Genomic DNA, 25,039 nt, shown 5'->3' on the forward strand with positions numbered 1-25,039 from the left:
ATATCCAAATTGGACGATTCACTAACTTCATCAGTAGTGCTGATGAGATTTTGAAACCAATTTAATGTTTTTGGAGGGCAGAATCTGCGAGCTTTGCAATTTATTAGAGATTTTGTTTACAAATATTAAATAGATTCGAAACAACATATCCTCCCACCTCATTTTTTCTTTAATTTAAAAAAAATCCCTGAATAACCCCCCTTTTTCTTTAGTGAGAAGTATGTTATGTGAGGAATATGATTGTTTTCCTGTTAGGAATATCATATTAAATATTTCTTTCCATTGCTTATGTTATATTCTTTCTCTTTCCTCTTCATGTAGCCAGTGTGAAGATTGAAGGAGGGGATTTTTCATCACTCTGGTTGCACCCGGGTCTGATCAATTTGCAGTGTTGAATACTTGCATATGTTATGCGAACAAATTTTCTTTCTTTAACCTTTTGGTTGAGCTCTTAAATTTGAAAAAAAAAAAAAAATCATACATGTTTCTGTTATTGCCATAGATATAGGGGGTGTAACAAGTTTAGAAAAAGCACACAAGCATACCATAGATGTAAAGAGAGAGAGAGAGGAAAGGGGGGAGGGGTTTTGTAAGGATGAGATCATTCTTGTTAATGATAACAACTGGAATGGTTATATTGGCAGAAGAAATTATTCATACATGCTACAGAGAGCTGTTTTTTTCTCAAGTGACTTCTCTTGAACTGTTGGAATTCATTTACTTATTCATGTTTTATTCTTTACCTTGAGAACACAACAATTATGTTTAAATTCAGAACTGGGCATGCCTTGATCAACAGCAGAATATATCACTTTGCACTCATTTGCTTTTGGCCTTGTTTGTATATCGACAATTTTGGCGTATCTCTCCTTCGTTTCCTGTTAAAACATCGATGTTCCCCATCTTGTACATTGATTCGGCAAAAGCTCTCCGAAAATCTTCAATTCCAGCAGCAAATTCCTCAGTGATCTGTACAGTGTCATTACCATACAGTAATTGTTGATCAATTTCCAGGACAGCTTCATGCCTTAAGATCCTCTTGTAGTATGATTCTGAGAAGCTGTAATGGGGTCCAGATTCTGGGTCTAGATACACCGATGGGTCATGTTCTCCCTTCTTTCTAGGTGGACATAGATTTCTCAAGGTGTTAAGAAGAGTAGCATTCATGCTTGGGTCTGGCTTTCCACTACCATTGTAGTTGTACAGCCTATCAACAACATATCTACAATGTGTTTTTCCCATTGAGTGTGCACCTGTGTTGATAACAAAACAACACACACATTCATAATAAGAACACAATTATCAGGATGTTATTTTTGTTGTGTATTGTGAGCTTGTCTTACCTAGGAGTGTGGTCATGTCTAGTACATCCAAGCCCTTTGATTCGAAGTATGATAGAGCTTGTTGCCATGTGATGGATGGTGATGGTAGGTCTACTGATGCAGCATCTGATTTCATGCCATCCCTTCTTCCTGTGAAAACTGGATAACCTGGTGCACCTGCCTGTTCACATCAACCCTCAAGTTGATTACTTTTATGCCCCCCTATTGTGTTAGTTTTTCATCCATTCCAATATACAAAGTGGGTGTTGAAAAGAGTTACCAGTTTCAGAGCATCCCTAGCAGCAAGTTGGAGTATATCAGCACAAGAGACAACTCCGGGGCATCGCGATTCCAGCACTGTTTTGATCTTGTCAATCAATATGAAACCTCCAAGACCCTGGTTCTGTAGCGCCTTCTTCTCCGGATTGGCTCCTTCGTCAAGCAATATCGACGCATCACAACCCTAGTCAACAACAATGTGACTTGATAAGTTTAGAACAACAAAGATGATTTGAATAGAGAGAGAAGGAAATAGGACATACATGGACGAAACAATCCGAATAAACCAAGCGAGCAAGCTTCGGAGTAATGCTTTTATCGTTCTTCCAAAACTCCTCGACTTGGTGGCGGACGTACACCTCGGCATAACGACACGAGTTCCTGTAGTGATGCCACTGCAACCTGGGCTTTGGAGGTGCACCAGCTGCATCTGCTATGAGAAACAAACTCAACAATGCAAGTGCTACTAAGGGCAAAGCCATGCACTTCATTCTCCTCATTTTGGGTTATGCAACTAAGAGTAACCTTAATAGCTTGTTGTGTGTCTAGTACTTCCAACAACGTTTACCTTATATAGTATACACACATTGTCCTGTTGGCATAACCGACAACTTCCAAAGAATGGAAGAGAGAAGAGAGTTTAGAATAATAAAACGAGATTCCAATTGGATTATTTATTAGTTCACCTTGTGCTCTCTAATCTATCAACTCAAGTTTGAAGGTGTAGAATATTATTCCAAGGATTACGGGCAGCGTGTGGCTGAGGAGTGAGGCATGGAGCTGTTCACATGCACCAAGGTGCATTTGTGAGTTATTATGCTTCATTCACAAGCCATGATTATAGTTTGTATTAAGCAACGTGCTCTCATGTGATCTCTACTTGGGATTTTGGGTTCCCTTTTTCAAATTTCAATTCCCTCCCTAACTACGAGAAACGCTAAACCTTTTTTTGTGATCCAATAATTTCTGCACATCGATATCCTCTCCAGTTTTTTTAACATTTGAAAAAATGCAGTGTGATTTTTTACCATTAACTTTATAAGTGGGGTCAAAATTAAATATGAGAGAGAACATTGAAGAGTGAGAGATCACAATTGACACCATCCAATTTTTTTTTCACTGGAGATGATCCACTCCCAATGTATATATAAAGAACATAAATTACAAGTTTCTACGAAAAGCACTCCAAGGTTTAAGTCGGCAAGAAAAAAATACAACTTCTGTGTTTTCTAAAAGTTTTTTGTGAGTATATTACTGTTTTACAAATATTTATTTACCGAGTTAAGAATAATATAATTATGATAGAAAAAATCGTTCATTAGTTATCGAATTATAGTGTAAAAATTAATTTTTATTATTATGAGAAAGTATATATATACCATGATGATGTGATTATTGACTAATACCATATGGCATGTGCCTTGTACACAATTAATTATGGGCATGGCTGTGTGAGATGGATCTCTGTACAGTTTACATCATGCAACTACAACTACATACGTGCAGTCATGCATTAATTGTAACTGGATTTGTTAGTTGTTACTGATCAACGACCTTCGTAAATGAAATAAGTCAATAGGCAATATTTTATATATTATTATTATCGATTATGCTACGTACACACTTGACGTGTACCCCATAATACTCGGAAACAAGATCAATATCAAAACCGACCATATAATCTGGAAATAAGCAGAACTGAAACCACAACTTGACCACAATTACGCACAAGTTAAACACCATCTCTTAGCCGTTACCAACAACAACAGAATTCATTATCTAAACCAATAATATCGGAACAAACAAACAAAAGATAACACCTCACTCATCTATAAAATCAAACCAAATAGCTCACGAGAAGACAGATCACAAAATCGTTCTCATATCCTTTTCATTATACTGTTATATATTTTTCACTGACTTGAACGTCAGAGTACTTTTTGCAGGTGCTCCTGCAGCCATGTTTCGCATAACCGAAGTTTATTTAAGACGCTGCTCCTTGGACGACGTATAGTTCTGCCCAGAATCGAGCAGTCACCAAAGGAGTCGTATACTTCGGCTCAGCCAGAACGGAACAACACTAAAATTAGTCACTAAGACCAACTACCAATATAAAATAGATGTTGAAATACAAATATATATTGAAAATAAATTAAATCATACATATATTTTATATATTATTATTATTATACACATTAGAAGGAAAAAAAGATCAAGTTTGAAGTAATAGTCTATAGATTATGTTTATATTTGTAGTCATTACTTATTTTACGCACTTTAGAGTTTAGAGTAAAGATGCATATATGTTTTGCTTTGTGGTAACTTAGTTTCAAAGGTTTTGACTGTTGAATAAGTAGAGCTATGCTTCGAGATGGATCATAGTGGGGATTTCAATTAAAGGCTAAAATCCAAAAATTAGAAAGAAAAAAAAAAGTTAAATTTAAAAAACTAGCCAGGTCGCCGAACATAATTAACTCGAAAATGGAAAAATTAAATGAAATTAATTTAGTATAGTATGCAATATGTTATTATGTTGGTTGATAGATAAACTATATAACAATTTTTTATTAGTTGATATAATATATGAAAAAAAAAAAAAACATATAAAGACCAAGCAAAGGGTATAGACCCAGAAATTAGAAAACGAGTTTAAAATAAAGGCATTTTAAGCACCAAAAGCAAAGCTAATTAAAGGGGCTTTTTCTAAATGTGTTGTAATTTGTACACATAACAGTCTTATACTCATGTTTAAGAAGAGTAGTAATCAAGCAAGGTGGTACAAGTTAACTAGTTGGACTTGGGGCGTGTATGTGTGCGTGTTTTTTTTTTGTTGAGACTTGAATCCGGGATTTTTAAGTAAGAATGGAAAAATTATGTCATTTGAACTATAGTTCGTTAGCGTGTGTGTTTATAGTTATATATACATAGATACATAGATATATTCTTAGGACATTAGTTAAGGCTTTTGAGAAGTATTAGGGGTCAGCCGATTTTGTGATTTGTAACCATCAATTAGTTATTATTAGTATTTTTAATGATGTAGGATTATATTTAATAGTGTAAGATTACTCACTTTTCTTTTATTGGTTAAGTGTTGGTTTTATTTTAATAAAAGTACTTACCTCTAGATTTTCTCATATTATATTATTAAAAGAGCAATAATAGATTATTATCAAAATTTATGTCTTTTATTATTAATTAGTTATTAATATTTAAAAATATAGAATAATATATATTATTATATTATTAGACTAAAAAAATTATATTGATGATTAAAAATAATAATTAAAAACAATAAATTCTAATAATTTTTTAACTTTTTTTTTATTAAAAATAATTATTTTTATGACTAATATTTTATATGATCAGTATATTAAAAATTTAAAATGAATCTCTAAATATCGTAACTGTTATCTTTAGAACATTTGGCCTAGCACGAATATAAATTTTTAAATTTTATTACGAATTTAAATAAATGTAAAAGAGATTTATCTTAATATTGAACTATGTAATACTATATTATTAAAAGAGTAATAATAGACTACTATTAAAATTTATTGTCTTTTACTATTAATTAATTATTAATATTTAAAAATATAGAATAAAATATATTATTATATGTATTATTAGACTAAAAAAATTAAATTAATATTTAAAAATAATAATTAAAAATAATAAATTCTAATAATTCTTTAATATTTTTTTGTTAAAAATAATGTTTTTTTATAACTATAATATAAATAATGATTAAAAACATATATCATTTAATAATTATATAAAATATTTTATATTTTCAGTATATTAAAAATTTAAAATGAATCTCTAAATATCGTAACTATTATCTTTTAGAACATTAAACATTTGATATATATTATCCAAGAATGGAAAGGAATCTACGTAAAACATCCACATATATTCGCTGGCCTCGATTGTGTTGAGTTTGAAAATCTGTGCTTAATTTAAGCCCAAGTTAGTTAGTTCATAATAACAAAGCTGTAGTATGAAATCACTTCTTGAAGCATTGTGCTGGCAAGGGCTAAAGGATTAATTTTGATTATTATATAATTATTAAAAAAAAAACTGTAATAATCATTTTGGTTTTTAGATTTTGTACCAATATGGACATGGTACCTATAATCTGGATGATTAGTATTGGATCAATAATTATAGTTATACCATGCAATTTAAATGATTTTGGATTGGTTTGAGTCATCGAATTAGTTTGAGTAAAATCCGATTGAAATTATTTTTTTTTAAATTAGGAATAAGAATAGAGAGATTATGACATTTTAAACTTAACAGTTATTGATTTTGTTTATTAAATTTCATAAAATCAAACTCGATGAGGTAGTAATTCGGTGCAATATATTATTATTCTTTACATTCTTTTTATAAATATTAATTATAATATAAAACACATTCAACTCAACCATGCAATATGATAAGATTTTTGAACTTCTCTTCATAGTGGTAAAGGACTAAAGGTGGCAATTTCCAATTATGTTTTACTCTAAATTGTCAATTGAAAATAGATTAATTGACATTGTTTAGGTGGTTAGAAATCTTGCTCTTTTGGAATTTTGGTTACAAACTTTAATTGTGACATTAAATTAATAAAAAGTTATTGTACAAATAAATAGTCACATTTTTTTATGTTCAAATAATATATATTGCTAAAAAGTTTTGTTAAATAATTTAATAGAATTAAAAATACAAAAACCTTTATGTTAAAAAACGAAAGAATTTTAAAATTTTAATGTATTTTTAATAAATTTATTTATTTAAAAAATTTAATATTTATGTCTTAAATTATAGTTTAATTTTAATATACTGATATACAATATAAAATATTTTACATAATTATATAATTACATCTATTTTTTTAAATAATAATTCATATTATTAATATAAAAAATAATTATTTTTAATAATATAATATTACATAACTAAATATACGTGTAAAATTATTTTATATTTACAATAAATTAAATTCCTTAAAGTAACCTTAACATATTACTATTAGCAAGATAGTTGTGAAAAAGAAAGAAAAGAAAGAAGAAAGAAAAATAAGGCAAAGAAAGAAAGAGAGGACAAAATGGTAAATTGGAGGGTGCCATGAAAGCAGTGTCATTGATTTTCATCCTGCAGAGTAGACCCATTGGGGCAAAGCAAAATTGGAATTCCAGAAAATCCCTATTCCTTAAAAAGGCAAAATTTTCCTCCTTTTTCCCTTTTCAATTTTCCACACCCTGCAATTCCACCTCCTTCAAACTTCAAACTTCAAACCTCAAAATCAAAACCCTCTCTTTCTCTCTCTCTATCTCTCTGTCTGTTATTTTATCCTTTCATCGTCTCTATCACTATCAACACCTCTCTCTGAATTCATTTTTGGGTGGGTGGCGGCGGCTGGCGGCAATTGGCGGGAACAAGCCGTTAATTTTGGATAACGCTTTGAATCGGATTCGGGTGAAAAAGTTGCTTTCGTTAATTGAGCAAGTTGACGGGGTTTATCGGTTTGTCATCGATGGCGAACCCTTCTGGGAACCACCAAGAACAGACTCATGTTTCTTCTTCGCTCAACGGCAACAACAACCCTGAGGCTTCGGCTTCTGCTTCAGCTCTCGCCATGAAGCACAACCCTGGAATCTCTCTCGATTGGACCCCCGAAGAACAGGCCATTCTTGAAGATGGACTCAGCAAGTGAGTACAGTTTCTGTTATGTAGTTTTATTGGGGTTTTGTGTAATTTGGGATATGTGACTTGTTGTGCTTAAATAATGATGTTTTATACTTTTATTTTTTTGTTAATAATGATATTTAATTGAGCTGTTAATTATTCAAGCTTGAATTGCATTTTATACTTAGATTGCACATCAAAATCAATTTGTGAACTTGTGGTAGTGTTTAGTAACTGGCTCTTGAATAGCAAATGGTGTTTGTTTAATTCCGGGGAAAGAGAAGAGAAGAGAAAACAAAAGAAAAATGAATAGTTTTTGAATTGATGAGAATTTTAATGTGTTACTTGTAGGTATGCCTCGGAAACAAATATAGTGCGGTATGCAAAGATAGCCCTTCAACTACAAAGCAAGACCGTCCGAGATGTTGCGCTGCGAGTTAGGTGGATGAATGTAAGATTCATTTGTGCTATGGAATGCTGTACAATTTTATTTCCTCTGGGTTGATCATGTTTCTATCATTACATATGATTGCATGACCATTGAGCCATTTGGATCACATGTCATATGAGGAAGCTGATTCTGATTTTCCTCGTTGTTTATTAGAATATCGGTGCTAGGTGTACAAGTGAATTTAACCAAGTTCCAGCCAAGCGGCGGCCCCAAAAACAAGTGGCAATTCGTTTTTTGTTTTTCTTCTTCGTCTCTTGGTTAGAAACTTGGCTTAGTTTTACTTGTACACGCAGCTTTTCTGTTATTCGAATTAGAAAATTGTCATTGAAGCGTTCGAGGCTTTATGGTTCTACTTCATGGTTGCATGATTTTTTTTTTTTTTGATGGAGATATTTTGTGCTCATGTATAATAGAATCATCAACTATGGATTTGGTTCCTTCATTAAAATTGTGTTAGGAACTTTTATTCCTTTTGCAACCCATCCTTAATAAACTTGGTTACTTCATACTCTTATTGGTAACACGTTTGGTGTGCTTTCTTGCAGAAGAAAGAAAATAGCAAAAGAAGGAAGGATGATCACAATTTGACGAGGAAAAGTAAAGATAAGAAGGTACTACTAACATTTATTTAATATTTCAATATTCTTGCAATCGTTATATTAGTTTTATTGTGGTATGTATATTCTGCCCTGTCCTTGCATTTAAAGGCGCTATTTAGTGTCTACCTGTTCGTTTCTGCATTGGTGTATGCTTGTGCCATGTGGATTGAGGGCTGACCTATTTTTATGTTCTCTTGTTGATTGCTTAGTTGACTTTAAACCCCTTTTCCCTTAGCCTAAGTGGAAAATAAATAAGAATAATCTTCAACCCTTGTACCAAGGTTCTTCATCTTCATCAAGTTTTTAACTTTGAACTGATGATCTTAATTTTTATTTTTTAGTCCTGGTGAAATAATTGATTGGTTTTCCAGAATGCTAAGGTGAACACCAATAAATTTCACTTCATGATGTTATGAGCAATAGTTATCCAACCAAAACTTTGTGACATTCATTCATAGTACATCTTTAGAAAACTGTTGTTCTTCTTGAATAAAAATGCTGCTTAATTTTTACTTTCCTAAACACTATTCCCCAATTTCCAACACTTGGTGTACAAAAAACAAAGCAGAAATTTAACAAATATTAAATCATTTGTAGAATACTGGACAACTGTAGTTTCTTTCTTTATGTCCCTTTTCATTCTCAATGGGAATTTAGATGCTTAGCAAAAATCTATCTTTATTTCCAGGAAAGAGTTTCAGATGCTGGCGCAAAGTCATCTCACTTTCCTGCTCGTTCCAATGTTCCCCCGTATGCTCCTCCTATGATTACAATGGACAATGATGATGGTATCCCTTGTACAGGTCAGGCTCCGTAACTTCTGAGTGGTCTCATTGCTTAGGATGGTGTGGTTTGTGATTACAGGCTTCTTTCCAACATAAGCATTTGTTTCACCTTTGAAGCATCTCATGTACTTTACGTAGTTTTTGAATGTTCAAGCAGCTTTATCTTATTTGAATTGGTCTTTTGGCAGCAATCGGAGGTCCCACTGGCGAGCTATTGGAACAAAATGCACAGGCATTGAATCAGATCTCTGCTAATCTTTCTTCTTTTATGGTGGGTTAATAACAGTTTTGACCGATTTTAATTTATGAAAATGACCACATGAACAAAAACAGGATTTGCATATTTTCTCTTTCATGTTATTGTTTTTTTCCATATACTGTTCTAATTTATTCAACAATCTAGTATCATGAATCTTTTAAGAGTTTGTAAAACAGCGGAAATGACTATAGTTGGGATATCTTGTTATTACGAAACTAGGGTTCTCATCTATCGGTGTCCTTTCCATTCTTAGGCCATTCTTTGCAGCTGACTTCGAATTTCCTTTTCTTTCCGATTTTCTTTTCAGATACAAGATAATATCAATCTTTTCTGCCAAACCAGAGACAACATCCTTAAAATCATGAATGAGTAAGTCATACTGTTTAATATATCTTGAAATTATATTATTTAATATTTTCTTTAAGTTTAATTTGACTCGAGTATAAATACTTGCTTTCTTCTTCTCTATTTTCATGGCAGGTTGAACGATTCGCCAGAAGTGATGAAGCAAATGCCGCCTCTTCCTGTGAAGGTGAACGACGATCTAGCGAATTCCATACTTCCAAGAACTACTCTCCCAACACAATCATGATGCTACTTTATCATCCCTTTTTTCCATATTTCTGCCTTCAGTGGAACTCAATTCATATTCTGCCTCTGATCGGGATAATAACTGCCAATCACTGAATCAAGTTGACTCAAGATTTACCAGTTGGAGGAAAAAAGAGAAAAGAAAAAGGAGAGATATAATGAAATAATTGTTGATAATTAAGTTGTACTAGTCTTCAATTTTTTTTTGTTAATTCTGTTTTGCAAATGTTGGCTGTTTTTCTCTTGTTCTTATTGGCTCTAACCTTAGTTGGAACTATAGGAATTATTAGTGTTTTTGTTATTAATTGAGTTCAATTAAATTTAGTAGATGATTGATCAATAAGTAGTGCTATAATTCCATTTATCGTCCATGGTATTTTGTTTGCAGATCTTAATGTTGTTCATATTGTTTTAAATTATAGATGTATTTACCTTGTATGTTTCCTTCAAGTGTAATTGGATTGCATTCTCCCCTCCCCCTGCAAATCCCATATTTCCAATTTTCATTTGAACTGATAATAAAGATATAATTTTTTGACCTGATTAAAGATTAGACAAGGGTAAGCATTGGACAGGGTAAGATTCAGTTTAAAGTTTAAACTTCATTTTAAACAGAGTAAAGTATCGTTTTTGTTCCCAACGTTTGGAGGTAAGTCTCAAAGTTATCCCTAACGTTTGAATCGTCCTATTTAAGTTCTTAAGGTTTTAAAATTGACTCAATGTTGTCCTGCCGTATTAACGGAATTGACGGCGACGACGGGACAAAATTGAGACGATTTTAAAACGTTAGGGACTTAAATAGGATAAACAAGTTCGGGACAAAAACGATATATAGAAATAACTTTTAATTTTATCCTTTAATAAAATCAATTTTTTACTGTATATAGTTATTCAATTATTTTTTAATCACATCTAAGTAAATTACACTTAATCACATTAATTTTATTCTAAATAAATTTTTTTTTTATAATTTTAGTCTTACAAATGTTTACTCATCATAAAATATTTGTAGAATAACTAGTACATAAACTTATGGAAAAAAATGATACATATACAATAAAATAATGTGATTCTAATCATTTTATAAACATTTCATGATGAGTAAAAATCTTTTAAGAGTAAAATTATAAAAAAAAAAATTATTTAGAATCAAAGTAATGTGATTAAGTATAATTTACTTAAATATGATTAAAAAATAATTGAATAACTATGTACCGTAAAAGATTGATATTGGTGAAGGTTAAAATTAAAATTTTTTTTATATATTATTTTTGTCCCCAATGTTTTCGTTCTATTTAAGTCCTTAACGTTTCAAAATCGTCTCAATTTTATCTCGTCGTCAATTCCGTTAACAGATTTCTAACGGCAGGACAATATTGTTTCAATTTTAAAACGTTAAGAACTTAAATAGGACGATTCAAATGTTAAGGATAATTTTGAGACTTATCCCAAATGTTGGGACAAAAACAATACTTTACTTTTAAACATATTTGCAGGTTTAAACCCATTAACCCAAATTCTATGTGGATCATAAATCCCTCATTAATCTGAACTCAATCACAATATTTAATCGTTGTGCGAAAAATAAATATTATTTATGATTTATTAGCAAATTGAATTATTAGTTTAGTAATACTAAAAATACTTCTGTAAAAGAAAGGAATTTGACTTCAAATTTTTATTTGTTCAACATGTGTATATATATTTTTATGAACATATACAATAATATTATTATTAAGAGTGGGGCCAAATATAAGAATTAGGTTTTAGGTTACTTAGCCAAGAAGTTATGGTATTATGTCATTAAGACATTAACTATTTCTGTAAAACAATTAATAATAATAATGATAAAATAATTTTTAGTTATAGTGAACTATATAATTGTTTTTATATGCTGGGTAACGTTAAATTTCATTGTTTTCCCAAGTGAAATATGATTTGTTCCATTATTTTTCTTTGTCTTGACAAAGAAGTTTGCCACAAATATTGAGTTGATGGTTGATATTACCCCACTAAGCATTTTCATTATGATTATTACTAGTTAATTGTGATTGGAATTTAGTCTTCATTTCAGGAGTACGTGTAGTACACACCATATTTGTGGTGCTTGTAAAAAGTTTTAATTCTAAGTTCTAACTAGTTGACTTTTTCAACGGCTCTTCTTGCACTTTCAATTGAACATTAAACTTCAAATATGTTGGAACCTTCCTTGTAATGCTTTTGATGGAGTCTATTTTGCATTTACTTTCGGTTAATGAAAGATGAAGTTTAATTGGAAGCAATGGCGTGGTCTCACGTAGCAACATGCAATGGAATTTATGGCTTTCGGCAAAGTTATCATTTAATAAATATCAAAACGTTTAAAGTAAGATATTCCAATAACTATATAATTCTTGGTGTTTAAGTAGAACAAAATATAAATTGATAAAGCACACGGTTGGAATCACTTTTATTATCTTCTTGAAAAATAACCTTCCTTGCATGGTCAAAATTCGTGTGCTAGGTTATAAAAGTGCAATCTTATAACAAGTCTTTTATCTATTTCAAAATAATACATTTAAAAAAAAAAAAGTTACAATTGATCTTTGATAGTTGATTAAAAAAAACTACATGAGTGAACAAAATCACTTTTAATGATATTTATTTAATCCGATGATACCGACATCATTATATTATCTTACAGATAATATTTTTGCGTTAAAAATATCGAAATAAAGTGTTATGACACTAGTATGTATACGGCTAAAAAATTTTGATATGGAAGCAAAACGAGTGATATACTTTAATATGGTAATTTTTGGTGTTCTTTTAAAGAGAAAAACCCAAATCAGCCCCTGACAATTACCTCGAAAGACAACGAGGCCCCTGACAAAAAAAAACCTCAACCCGGCCCCTGACAAAAAAAACCCAACCCGGCCCCTGACAATTACCTCGAAAGGACAACGAGGCCCCTGTGCCAAAAAAAATATTTTGGCACAGGGGCTAATCAGTCCCCAAAAAAATTATCAGGGGCCGGATTGGGTGTTTTTTTTTTCTTGGGGGCCTCGTTGTCCTTTCGAGATAATTGTCAGGGGCCGGATGGGGTATTCACTCTTTTTTAAATTGTGGGAGTACACAAATCGGACCCTTCGATTTGTGTCTACAAAGCTGAAAAAAATTCAGAGTACACAAATCAAAGAGTCCGATTTATGTTAAAAATTGAAAAAACTCGGAGTACACAAATCGGACCATGCGAGTTGTTTGATTTTAAAATTTTCCTTAAGAAATCGCATGGTCCCACTTGTGGTTGGGCAAATATGAATTTTGGAAGCTAGAAAACGGACCATCCGTTTACTGATGGAGAACTCGCATGGTCCGAGTTCTATTCCATTGACATCACATAGTTTTCGAGTTCTATTCCACTGACACCACATAGCTGTAAAGCACCTGTATTTCCCATATCCGAATCCAACACCACTTTTGCTTCCATATTCAAATTAAAAAGTGTATGTATACCTCTATCTTCTCGTAATATTTTAAGAAAGTATTTTTTAAAAAATATATGAAAATTAAATTATCCTAATAAATTTAATTTATATCTTTTTTTTATTGTGTATCTACCTTAATTAATATAATTTTTAAATAAAATATTTACATCTTATGTATTATCGAATTAATTAGTCAAATATCCATTAAAAAATAAAATCTACAAATAATATTATTATATTATATTATATTTTTCGAGTGCAAAAAAGATTGACACAACGCGTTTTGGTTCCAGTATGCATATATCTCTCTTCTCTCGGAATATTTTAAAAAACAACTATATTATGCGTATGCTAAAATCAATCACTAATATAAAATATATGTTAAAATACAAAATATGCATTGAAAATAAGTTAAACACCACATATATTTATACATTTTAGTGGTTGATTTTGATATAAAAATAGTATTTTTGTTTAAGAAATTATATTCTTTGAAATTATATAAATATTGATATTTAATTTCTAAAATTCTATTAATTGTAAATCATTGTTTGAATTAGTTAGTCAAATATCTATTAAAAAATAAAATCTACAAATAATATCATTTTAGAATAATAAAATATGAATAATGATTAAAAAACTTAATTTATTTTTTTAATTATCTTTCTAATACTTAAATGAATAAAAATTTAAATATATTTAATTTTTTTTAAACATTAAAAAGATAAAAAATATAAATTTTTATCTCTTTAAAAAATAAAAAAATAATTAAAAAGATAAGTTAAAACTTCTAATAATTTTTATATAAATTAATAAAAAGTAAAAAAAATACTAATACAAACATGAATTAAATAGACATTTAATATGTTCCAAACCGATTCGTACGTACTAGTCAAATTGGCAATCACTGTTGCCTGTTGGTCCAAGTTGACAAAATACTCATGCCACGTCAGCATAGGTGTTTGATCCATGACCATATGTACTATTAATTAGACCCAAAAATGAGTAATTGTTCATTGAACCTTATTAAAGGATAACTAATTTAATAATATGTATATCATTTTGGGATTTATTTGTCTGCCTTTTTTAGTTTTCTACTTTATAGAACCTGGCTGCTGCAACTTGCTTGATATATTAGATAGATACCCTTCCACTTTTGCGGCAGAAAATGGCTGCTATTTGCAATTCATGGAATGAACTAATTCGATTTCCTCGTGCATAAATAACCCATACCATATAATATAGTATTAATATTATCATATAACAGATTGATTTAATTATGTTGCTGATCTTTATAGTTTTATCTAATTTTTAATTAAGTTTTTATATATATTTTTTAATTAAATTTTTATATTATATCAGATTTTGCAATTAAATTTTTACTATGACAAAAATATTAGAATTAACCGGATATTCTATTAAATTATACAAAATATTCAGTTAAGTATTAGATATATTCGTTCTGTTTAACAAAATATTCTATTAATTTTAATATTTTTGTCATGGTAAGGATTTAATTATAATATTTGATATGATATAGGGATTCAATTAAAATATATATATATATATATATATATATATATATATCTAATTAAAAATTTAAAAAAACTATAAAGACTGATAGAATAATTAAATCTAACAGATTTCACACCTACTGCTAGATTATATGCTTATTACACAAAAAAAAAGGGGGTGAAAAATCATTATATATTTGTGCAATTCTATTTAGGTAATGCATAGAAATTAACTTACATATATAATATGAATTCAACTAGAAAATCAACTATTTTTCAACTAATATCAATCAACTTTTTTAAAATTATTCTTTTACTCTAAATTCTAATTCCTAAATATTAAATTTAAAAAATAAATTCTAAATTCTAAATCCTAACTCTAAATTCTAAAGTTTAAAAAAAAATGAGGATTTAAAAAAAATATCTACCCACATATTAATTCCACTAGCTAGTTTGTTTCCTTGACGAGAAAGTCAAGCCCTTTGTCATCATTTGACTTTAAGAGGGGAAAAAATGAAGAAAATTTATGGTTTTGTTTGTGAATTATACCAGATGCACCACCTTCAAAAAAGTAGGACCTTATACACATAGGATTTTTTAAATTAAAAATGACATTTTTTTGACTTCTTTGTAGTTGTTATGTATCAGATCAGAAGTGGTTTAGGTTGAAAATTTGGACACTGAGAAATGAGAACATAACCCTCTGACTAGAGTGTTTGACACGGTTTTGTATATTATTTTATTATCACTAATATTATTTCATTGACACACTGTTTTTGGATTCTTATTTTTTCAGTAAAGTTACTATACAAGTTTTGAAACCTTACCTATCACTTTAGGTAGCAATTTTTTTCTTCTTCTTAATCACCAATTAAAGTTTAAAGCAGTAAAATTCAATTTTGCTGACAAGGGGTTGACTATAAATTAAAAAAGTTGTGCCAAAACTATGCAAAATCTAATCTTGGTTAATATTTAATTAACCAACTAACCCATCAAGGTCTTTTAGTTGATAAGAAATGACGATTTAGAGCATCAGAAAAATCTTAAAAGTGTTCTAGTTGAGGTTGGATTTGGATTCTTGTACTTTTTATTAAACAATTTGGCACTTGAATAGTAGTCTTGATGAGTTTCCAGGTGTTTTCATATGTTATATATACATATATGTAGATATATATATACACACTTTTTAAGCACCCTATTGATTTTTGAAAGATCAGAGTGTGAAAGGTTTCTATAACACTATTACTTATTAGTTTTGGAGAATATTGAGAAGGGAAAAAAGCTACATGGGTGTTTTCACATCACATGCAAACTCTGCAGATTAAAGAGGGTTTTTGAGTGTCTTATGGTTCATTTAAGCCACAAGCCAAGTTTTTTCTCCAAAGAGAAAATTTTAGGCAGAGATTCTTGCAGGTTTTTGGGAACAGTTTAATAATTTTCCAGTAACTTTCGGTTTTCTCTCTCTCAGTTTCTTTCTGAGGTAAGTTACTTTGAAAAAGACTACATTCATGCACTAAACAACAGTCACAAATGTTCTTTCCTTGTAACCAACTTATTCTATGTAAAAAGGAAAGCCTTCAAATGTTTTTTTTTTCTTTTTCCTAAGCCATTACTCCTTCTACCTAATGGTTCTGACATGATTGTATAGACATATCAAATTATCTAACGGATATGAAAACAATGATTGGCAGATTATTCTTAAAAGAGATGGTTGTAGCCAATGCAATCAAAGGCCTAGTTTCTGTTTTAGTGATTATGGTGTTGATTTTACCACAAATTGCTGCTCAAGTTCTTCCACCAGCTGATTCTCCATCAGGTAATATATGGTTTCTTTCAGATTTTCTTTTATACCTTTGTGTTTATTCACATTGAAAGCTGTATTACTTGAAGGACTAATAATAATTAATGTTGCATATTCTCCATGTCTTTCAAAATTGTCTAAAAATGAGGAACATTATGTCTATATTTGTTGCAGATAATGCACCAGAACAGATTTGGCAGCTTGATAATACTGTTAGAGTGGATCCTTTAGATAATTTAAGAAAGTACAAAGGAGGATTTGACATCACCAACAAGCACTATTGGAGTGTATAAATCTTTCTCAACTCTAAGTTTCATAGACCAATGATATATATGAAATATTGTTAACACTTCCTTAATGTTTTGTAGTCAGTGATCTTCACAGGAGTTTATGGATATGCAATTGGGATCCTCTTCCTTTTTTGTGGAACATTATATGGAGGTTGTTTGTTAGTAACAACCAAGTTCTATGGCAAAAGTGAGAAACCAAAAAGGGTGAAGAATGTGTTTCCTTACAAGAGTTTTGATGTTTCAATTATCCCTTTGGCTATATTGCTCACCATATTAGCCATGTAAGTTATTCATTTCGTCCTCGGACATCGAGCCAACTCACTCTCCTTGACAAATTCCATGGCTTTCCACAATTCATGTATGCATGGATGTTTGATTTTGTAGAGTTGCAACTGGGCTTGTTCTTGCTGGGAGTGCAAGATTCCATTCTGAAGCAGAAAGTTCAGTTGGAATTATAATAAAGACAGCAAATGAGGCATCAGAGACAATAAACAACACAGCAGGAGCATTAAAAGACATGGAAAGTAACTTGATGGAAGACAATGTCAATAATGCTGTGGTTTCTGTGAGACTTGACTCAACAACTGAGAGGCTTGATGATGCATCTGCAAATATTGAAAAGGAAGCTAGCAAGAATAGGCGCCTTATCAACAAGGGCTTGAAACTTGTGTAAGAATTCATTCCTCTCTGTCTCTTATGAATAATGCAGTACATTGCAATAATAGTGGAATGCTTCTAATTGCAGATTTGTGATTACCATTGTGATTATGAGCTTCAACTTGGTTGCAGTGACAGTTTTGTCAGGTATGTCCCACTTGGTTTATAATTAGTTCTCCTATACAAGTTTTTGAATTGTGTGGGATGAATTCATCATTTTCAAATCCTAAGAGACTACTTTGTAGCTCTTGCTTCAAGCAATTTTTGTATATGACACATGATTCTCATAAATGTTTGGATTTTTATGTGAACAGTTTCCGGAGTACTGAGGTTGCGACGAGCACTTTACTTGTAAGCAAGCTGAACTGCATTTTCTTGGAAGCTTAGATGCTATTTATCTGTCAAAAATCTAAATTTTGTGTTACCCTTTTGTTCTTCACAGGTTAATCACACTTTGCTGGTTGATGACAGTGATATGCTGGATATTCTTTGGGATCTATTTCTTCTTAGAAAAGTAAACTCCAATTCCAATCTGCATTACTCATTCTCAATAGTTCTCAACCTTAACTAACTAAAAAAAGTTCCACCATATTGCAGATTTTCTGGTGATGCTTGCACAGCACTTGACAACTTTCAAGAAAATCCATACAATAACAGCTTAAGTTCCATACTTCCTTGTGATGAATTGCTCTCAGCAAAATCAGTCCTGTCTGGTGTTAGTGCTGGAATCTATAACCTTGTAAATAAGGTATAATTTGCATCAATCAAATGTTGATTCAACACTAATAGTAATCCCTATGTAACTATTTTAGTATTGGTGTCACATGTTATGGTAATTGTGCAGGTGAATGAAAACATATCAGGCATGCAGGCAACATCATATCCAAATCTTGTTCATGTTTGCAACCCTTTCTCGGCGCCGCCGGAGTATCTATACCAGCCACAGAACTGCCCTGCCAACACCATAAGAATAGGAGACATTGCAAAGGTACTAAAGCCTTTTACATGTTCTGATGGAACATGTGACAGTGAAAGTGGAAGCAGTTTCATAATAAGTGGAAGTGAATATGTGAGAGTTGAAGCATTCACAAGTTCAATTCAGGACTTACTAAATGTATATCCAAGCATGGAGAACTTGTTGGAATGCCAGCTTGTGAAGGATGCATTCTCTGAAATTCTTGTCAAACACTGCAATCCATTGAAGAGATATGCAAAGATGGTGTGGTCTGGAATGGTTCTTGTTGCTGTGATCATGCTGGTTTTGGTTCTACTGTGGACTCTAAAGGCTCATGTTTCATATGGTTCTGTTGAGCCACAATGTGCAACACAACCCAGTAACTTGGAATTAGGCTCCACTAAAGTTGTTAATAACAACTATAACAACAAAGTCGTATCCCACTAGAAAGAGTCGACTACATGGATTAAACGACTACAGTAAGACAATTTATACTTAGATTAGAAACAGAGAAAAGATATCAGAAAGCAAAATGTGCAAACAACTTCCAAATTGTACATACACTGATACACACAGTCTTTTTAGTCCTCAAAGGTGTTTAGAATTTAGTTACCTTGGTGATATGAATTTTAGGTTACACTAAATTGTGACATATTTTTTGTAAAAATTTCATTTAGAATATATGATATAAATAAAAAAGAGGGAACCAACCCCATACTATATATACCTCAACACCATACAGATGTACCAAACTCATCAAATAATACTAGTTCAAGATTATTATAATCTCCTTTGCTTCAAGAAGTTGCACTTTTTTCTATTAGTCTCAACGAAATTCAAATCAAATACTTTAATTTTTAACAAATTTTTATTATTTTCCAAGCTTAGAGAATTACTTCACATATTAGTTCTTTTTAACACACATATGCACATGAGTTTACTGTATAATTTACATGGAAAAGTATATGGAACCAAGAGATGATAAGCCAAAAAGTAAACAACTTAATTAATTTATAATTATCTTAATTAATTTTATTTATTTTTAATTTATAATATTTGATATTAATTGCTTCTCACCCCCAAATTAAAATTTTGAATGATACGTTGGAGAATTAGTTACGGGGATCACGGAACTCTGCTTCCAACAATCCCGATTCTTCACCATCTCTTCCAAGCGGCTGTATCCCGAATCAAGCTCTCTATCCCAAGCGGCGCCCAGCTCTTCCATTCAACCATCCAAGCACCGACCCCTTCTTGGATTCCGTCGGTCCGTGCCACCACATGTTGGGTTGCGGTTGACCATCGTTATTCTTCTTCCCGATTGCCTCCACTAGTCCGTGCCACCATTATCCAGAAGTCGCAATTGAAGGTGACAACGCCGATCGCGGATCAAGTGTTGTTCCCGATTGTATAACTAGGGAGTTGACCAACAAAAACCAAGTGCCGATCCCACCGAAGGCAACCTCAATCAGGATAACGCTCCCAATGAAACACCTGTCTCTAGAGTTCCCGATGCAGGAACACTCTCCGTTGCGTTAGTGCAACATGAAGAATGGGAGTTCGATGGGCAAGTCTCTTAGGCAAAACTATTTCATTTTGTGGTCTATTTTGCTTGTTAGTGAATTAGGGATTGTATCCGTATACAACTGCCTTTTCTCTAACATCGGTTGAGTTTCTTGCAGTAATCCCAATTTCCTGTCGAACCGAGACCCCGAGAGTGAACGAATATGGTAATACTTTGAGCAACTGCAGAACACGAGGCCACTGCAAACCGTGATGCCAGCCACTCCGTCTTGCATGACTCCTAGCCCACCAAGCAAGAAGATTTCACCGGGCATGACTCGGACGGAACAGCAGTCTACCCAATGTACTCCTATAAAGGTGCATCCACTGCTGAAAGGGCGAAAGCTGGACATAGGAGTACATTGGGTAGACTGCTGTTCCGTCCGAGTCATGCCTGGTGAAATCTTCTTGCTTGGTGGGCTAGGAGTCATGCAAGACGGAGTGGCTGACATCACGGTCTGCAGTGGCCTCGTGTTCTGCAGTTGCTCAAAGTATTGCCATATTCGTTCACTCTCGGGGTCTCGGTTCGACAGGAAATTGGGATTACTGCAAGAAACTCAACCGATGTTAGAGAAAAGGCAGTTGTATACGGATATAATCCCTAATTCACTAACAAGCAAAATAGACCACAAAATGAAATAGTTTTGCCTAAGAGACTTGCCCGTCGAACTCCCATTCTTCATGTTGCACTAACGCAACGGAGAGTGCTCCTGCATCGGGAACTCTAGAGACAGGTGTTTCATTGGGAACGTTATCCTGATTGAGGTTGCCTTCGGTGAATCGGCACTTGGTTTTTGTTGGTCAACTCCCTGGTTATACAGTCGACAAATTCTCTTAGCAAGAGGCTCATTCTCCTCATCATCATCTGTGCTAATTGGGAGATATTTTTCTTCAGATTGTTTTGGGCTGGACCTACGTGATCGGTCCTTTTTAGGCTCCCTTTTTTGCGTAGCTCCCTTGCTAGGCTGTTTTATGCATAACGAATATGTTGGGTAAAGAAATATCCAAGTACATTGAAATGAACCTAATAAACTTATGCAAAGCTAGTCGATGATTTAAACCATACACAACAATAAACGTATACTCACTCTCGGGCTAGTTTTTGATCCTTCGGCGCGCCGTGAACTTCTTCTGGTTGGATGTGGAGCTGTTGTGCGTCCACTTGGTTGTCTTTCCTTTGATACCTGCCTACTCTCTCCACCGACTGAGCTCCCCTGTTTGAAGTAATAGCATGAACCAAATTAACAATAGCGAAGTAAACTTGTTAACATGCTAAAGCCTTAAAACGTGTTTACCCTTGGCGGCACCGAATCCTTTTGCCCACGCTTCTGTGGTGCTTTTTTTCCCGGTTTTCTCCTTGCAGCTTGCGGTGACTGGCCCTTTATGTCTTCACCTTCTCCCTGTCTAGTCAAAAGGCGCCATTGATTTAAGAAACGAAGAGAATCAATGATCTTAATAAAACCCCGAAGCACCACCAAAATAGAAACTAGAAACAGCAAAATAAATAATAAATAAATAAAATCTCAAACACATGGGGTCAGCGACATTTACCTAGCACATCTGACAAACAAAAAATATACTTAGAAACAACAAAAAAGCAAACATAAAAAACATCTTGAGTCATTTGATAAGCAGCTTCAACTTACATAATTGCATAAATTAACTGATTACGAGAGGGAAATGAGTACCTCGGATAGAATATATTACGCCTTCTTTTCTAGCCTCTCCGAGGCCCACGCATCGAGCCATGGCTCATGCTCAAGACAGTTGTCGAGCAGACTGTATTGCAACCGCTGAAAATAGAGGATCTACACAGAGGATGGGCGCAAGTTTTGTTATACATGACGGAAAATCAAGTTGAATATACTATTAAGTTGAACAGTTAGCATCAGATATAGTTCAAGATTGTATAAGGCTTGCAATCAACTGGTATATATCGAGGGACACATAACTAGTGACAGGAAACATTCAGATGAAAACATACACTGAACCATCTAAAATTAGTAAACAAAGATTCAAGTAATTCAGCAACATATCAGTATAAATCATACAAATAACAGTACTAGAGCCTGAACTCTCCAAACTAACGTATAGGAAATTAATTTTCTACAAGTTATGTTCTTCATAAAAAAACGGCATACTGAATTTAGTAATGGTCATTGCGTCCTACCAGCATGACGAACATGCAGCCTTCACACATTTTGTTCCCTTTCAGCTTATACTTCTCGACTGCCTTGTCGAACCACTTCAGAGTTTCCAACGGCCAGTTGAATCTCCGTGGATCAGAAACATCTAAGACGGGATAGATGTGCCATGGCGAAAGTACCTGTTGAGTGGTGGGGCACAGGAACATTTTCATCACCACCAGTAGGAAATATCTCCTGAACTCCATCCTATCTGATTCTGTGGCCATTGGACAACTATAAACTAAATCCCGGAGTTCGGTTGTTGTCCGTCTATGGAACCTCTTTTTGATGGCCACGTGGCACGGATTACAGTCATCCAGGACTGGAAATGGATCCACTACAACATGTTCATTTGTTATTGCATGGTCATATATCCATACCCAAAGATATTTACGCCAGCACGCCTATGCAAGACTAGGTAATTAAGATAGCAGAACTTACCTCGAGACGGAAGGCCGAAAACCTTCCCGATTAACTCGGCATTGAGGCGGATGTTGCCAATGTCGAGTATAAAAGTTCTTTGCTTAACTTGATACGACTCAGCCAGATGAACCATGATGGCTTGCTTTACCGACCAATTTGGAACAAGCCTCAAGAATCCGAATCCGATCTCATCAATCTCCGCAAGCTTCTCGACGGAGTTGTTTTTAGATAGCGTGCTCATCATGTCATGTATGTAGCTAGGCGAACACCGAGACTCTAACAATTTCTGTTAGAGGTTACACTAGCAGTAAGTCACACATAAGATAATGTGGAATGTTAAATCTGCGAATGGTAGATATCATTTTACCTTTTTCCCCATGTTGGTTGGCTTTTCTGCAAATCAATCCTGCTGCAGTCTCACAAGAAACAACCCCTAATCCTTTAACGGATACTGCCAACAAACATCATAGGAAACAAATCAGCCAACATTTACTATAATTTCGCCATCCAAAATCCATAACACAGTTAAGAGAACAGCAACAATCAATCACCAATTGAAGTCAATATAGCAAAACCCAATTTCCAATAACAACCTCTTTGGCTTTCTAATTACAGAATCATCCATTCGCTAGTTATAGCAATTAAACAACATCCAACAAAATAGCAAATGTAAACCACATCGACTACAACCATAGTTCTTGAAGCTAAGCATAGATTACAACACAGGAATAAACAATTTCAAATTTTATGTTCTAGGTAACTAATAAACTCCAATAGATGTTGTAAAACCACCAACAAATCTTAACCAAAAAAATCGAATTTTCTTGCTGGAGGTTGACAAATTCAGTTTAGACCCAGTTCAATTAGAAAAATATCGTAATTACCGGTGAAGTACGTCTCTTACTCCCTGTGAATTCGAAAAAAAAAAAAACACTGCTTAACCAAGAGCATGGCAGTGATTTGCAACTATATTTGTATAGGAGGACTCGCTGCTAATTACTTCAAGGAATACTTATTAATAAGCGGACCAATTTGAGAAAGCAAAATAGAATAATTGGGTGAGAAAATCAACCTCCAATCTTTTTACTAATTTTATCTATTTGTTTCAATGAATTCTATTAATAATTTATCATTAACATCCCAGGGACAGTCCTTTAAAAACCTTTTTAAAGTACAACCAATTAGCAAATATGCAAAAATAACCTATTAGTCTATAATAACACATGTCATAACATAACTTCTTCCAAAGGTTTTTCATTTAGGCGTATATAGCAACATGTCTCAAGCAACTTCATGCCATAACAATGCAAAACCGGCAAAGAAACAAAACAATAAAAAATAGGTGAAGTTTACCTTTTGATTGAGATGTTTTCGAAAAGTTTTAGAGAAATTAAACTTGGGGGATATCTTTTTTGCTCTTCAAAATCATCAAGGAATAAAAATAAATAAAACAGCTATAGAGTACCTCCACCAGCTCTTAGATGCAGTTCAGGTACAAAATTAATTAACAGTAATTGATCATAATTGTTAACAAATTAGGACGCTAACAATATATAGTCTTGCAACACGTGCATACCTATAATGAGAAAATAGTGAATAACTAATCTTATAACCATAGTTGCTGAACCTAAGCATAGATTACAAATCACAATTTATCAAAGTTCTAATTTTATGTTCTTGGTAACTTACAAACTCCAAACAAATTTTGTGTAAAACCTCGTACAAATCTTAATCATAAAATCAAACTTTCTCGCTGGAGTTTCATATAATTAGAACATACCCAAATCCAGTTAGTAAACAAAAAACATACCTACCTGTGATCAGGCTTTTGTGAAACTCCAAAAACAGGAAAACATGCAGCTGATATTTTTGACAAGGGCCAGTGATGCACCAAGATTATATTACCTGAGCTATACAACATAGAAAAAACATCCATTCAATTAAAATTCACCGGAACCAATACAACAAAACCATGTCCAAATCTCTTTTCAAAATATGCATAGGAAATCAGAGAAAACATTTACCATACTTGCCAATTAGTGAGACGAAGGGAGGATTCCAGGCTGGAGAAGTGGAGGTCCACTGGCGGACGGCGCAACTGCACCAGGAGGCTTCAGTGGCGCCGGTAAAACACGCATGCAGTGCCAGAGTCGCGTGGCTCTGGTACCGTGCGTGGAGGCGCAATGCACGGAGAGGCTCGGAGTAGCGTCGCAGCGTCCGG

The 25,039-nt window shown here is 32.9% G+C and overlaps 3 protein-coding genes across 3 annotated transcripts; 2 read left to right on the forward strand and 1 right to left on the reverse strand.

The window, feature by feature from the left end:
- Positions 1-497: 497 nt before the first annotated feature.
- On the reverse strand, positions 498-2,121 carry LOC107613420 (Peroxidase superfamily protein). The gene is made up of 4 exons (XM_016315399.3): positions 1,865-2,121; positions 1,603-1,785; positions 1,344-1,503; positions 498-1,253 (listed from the first exon to the last, which is right to left on the reverse strand). The coding sequence occupies exons 1-4, from the start codon at positions 2,099-2,101 to the stop codon at positions 820-822; spliced, it is 1,014 nt and encodes a 337-aa protein (XP_016170885.1). The 5' UTR covers positions 2,102-2,121; the 3' UTR covers positions 498-819.
- Positions 2,122-6,687: 4,566 nt separating this feature from the next.
- LOC107613975 (uncharacterized) lies at positions 6,688-10,404 on the forward strand. Its single transcript, XM_016316183.3, has 7 exons — positions 6,688-7,301; positions 7,629-7,728; positions 8,274-8,339; positions 9,016-9,130; positions 9,301-9,383; positions 9,679-9,740; positions 9,852-10,404. Exons 1-7 carry the CDS (start codon positions 7,126-7,128, stop codon positions 9,961-9,963), a joined length of 714 nt encoding a protein of 237 aa, XP_016171669.1. The 5' UTR covers positions 6,688-7,125; the 3' UTR covers positions 9,964-10,404.
- A 5,506-nt stretch (positions 10,405-15,910) lies between these two features.
- LOC107614556 (uncharacterized) lies at positions 15,911-19,450 on the forward strand. The gene is made up of 10 exons (XM_016316746.3): positions 15,911-16,423; positions 16,635-16,759; positions 16,919-17,031; positions 17,113-17,315; positions 17,419-17,703; positions 17,780-17,838; positions 18,006-18,042; positions 18,134-18,205; positions 18,289-18,439; positions 18,536-19,450. Exons 2-10 carry the CDS (start codon positions 16,651-16,653, stop codon positions 19,091-19,093), a joined length of 1,587 nt encoding a protein of 528 aa, XP_016172232.1. The 5' UTR covers positions 15,911-16,423; positions 16,635-16,650; the 3' UTR covers positions 19,094-19,450.
- The last annotated feature ends 5,589 nt before the right edge of the window (positions 19,451-25,039 follow it).

This window comes from Arachis ipaensis, chromosome B8 (assembly GCF_059453495.1).
Source record: "Arachis ipaensis isolate K30076 ecotype BB chromosome B8, ASM5945349v1, whole genome shotgun sequence".
In the NCBI taxonomy this organism is placed as follows: Eukaryota; Viridiplantae; Streptophyta; class Magnoliopsida; order Fabales; family Fabaceae; genus Arachis; species Arachis ipaensis.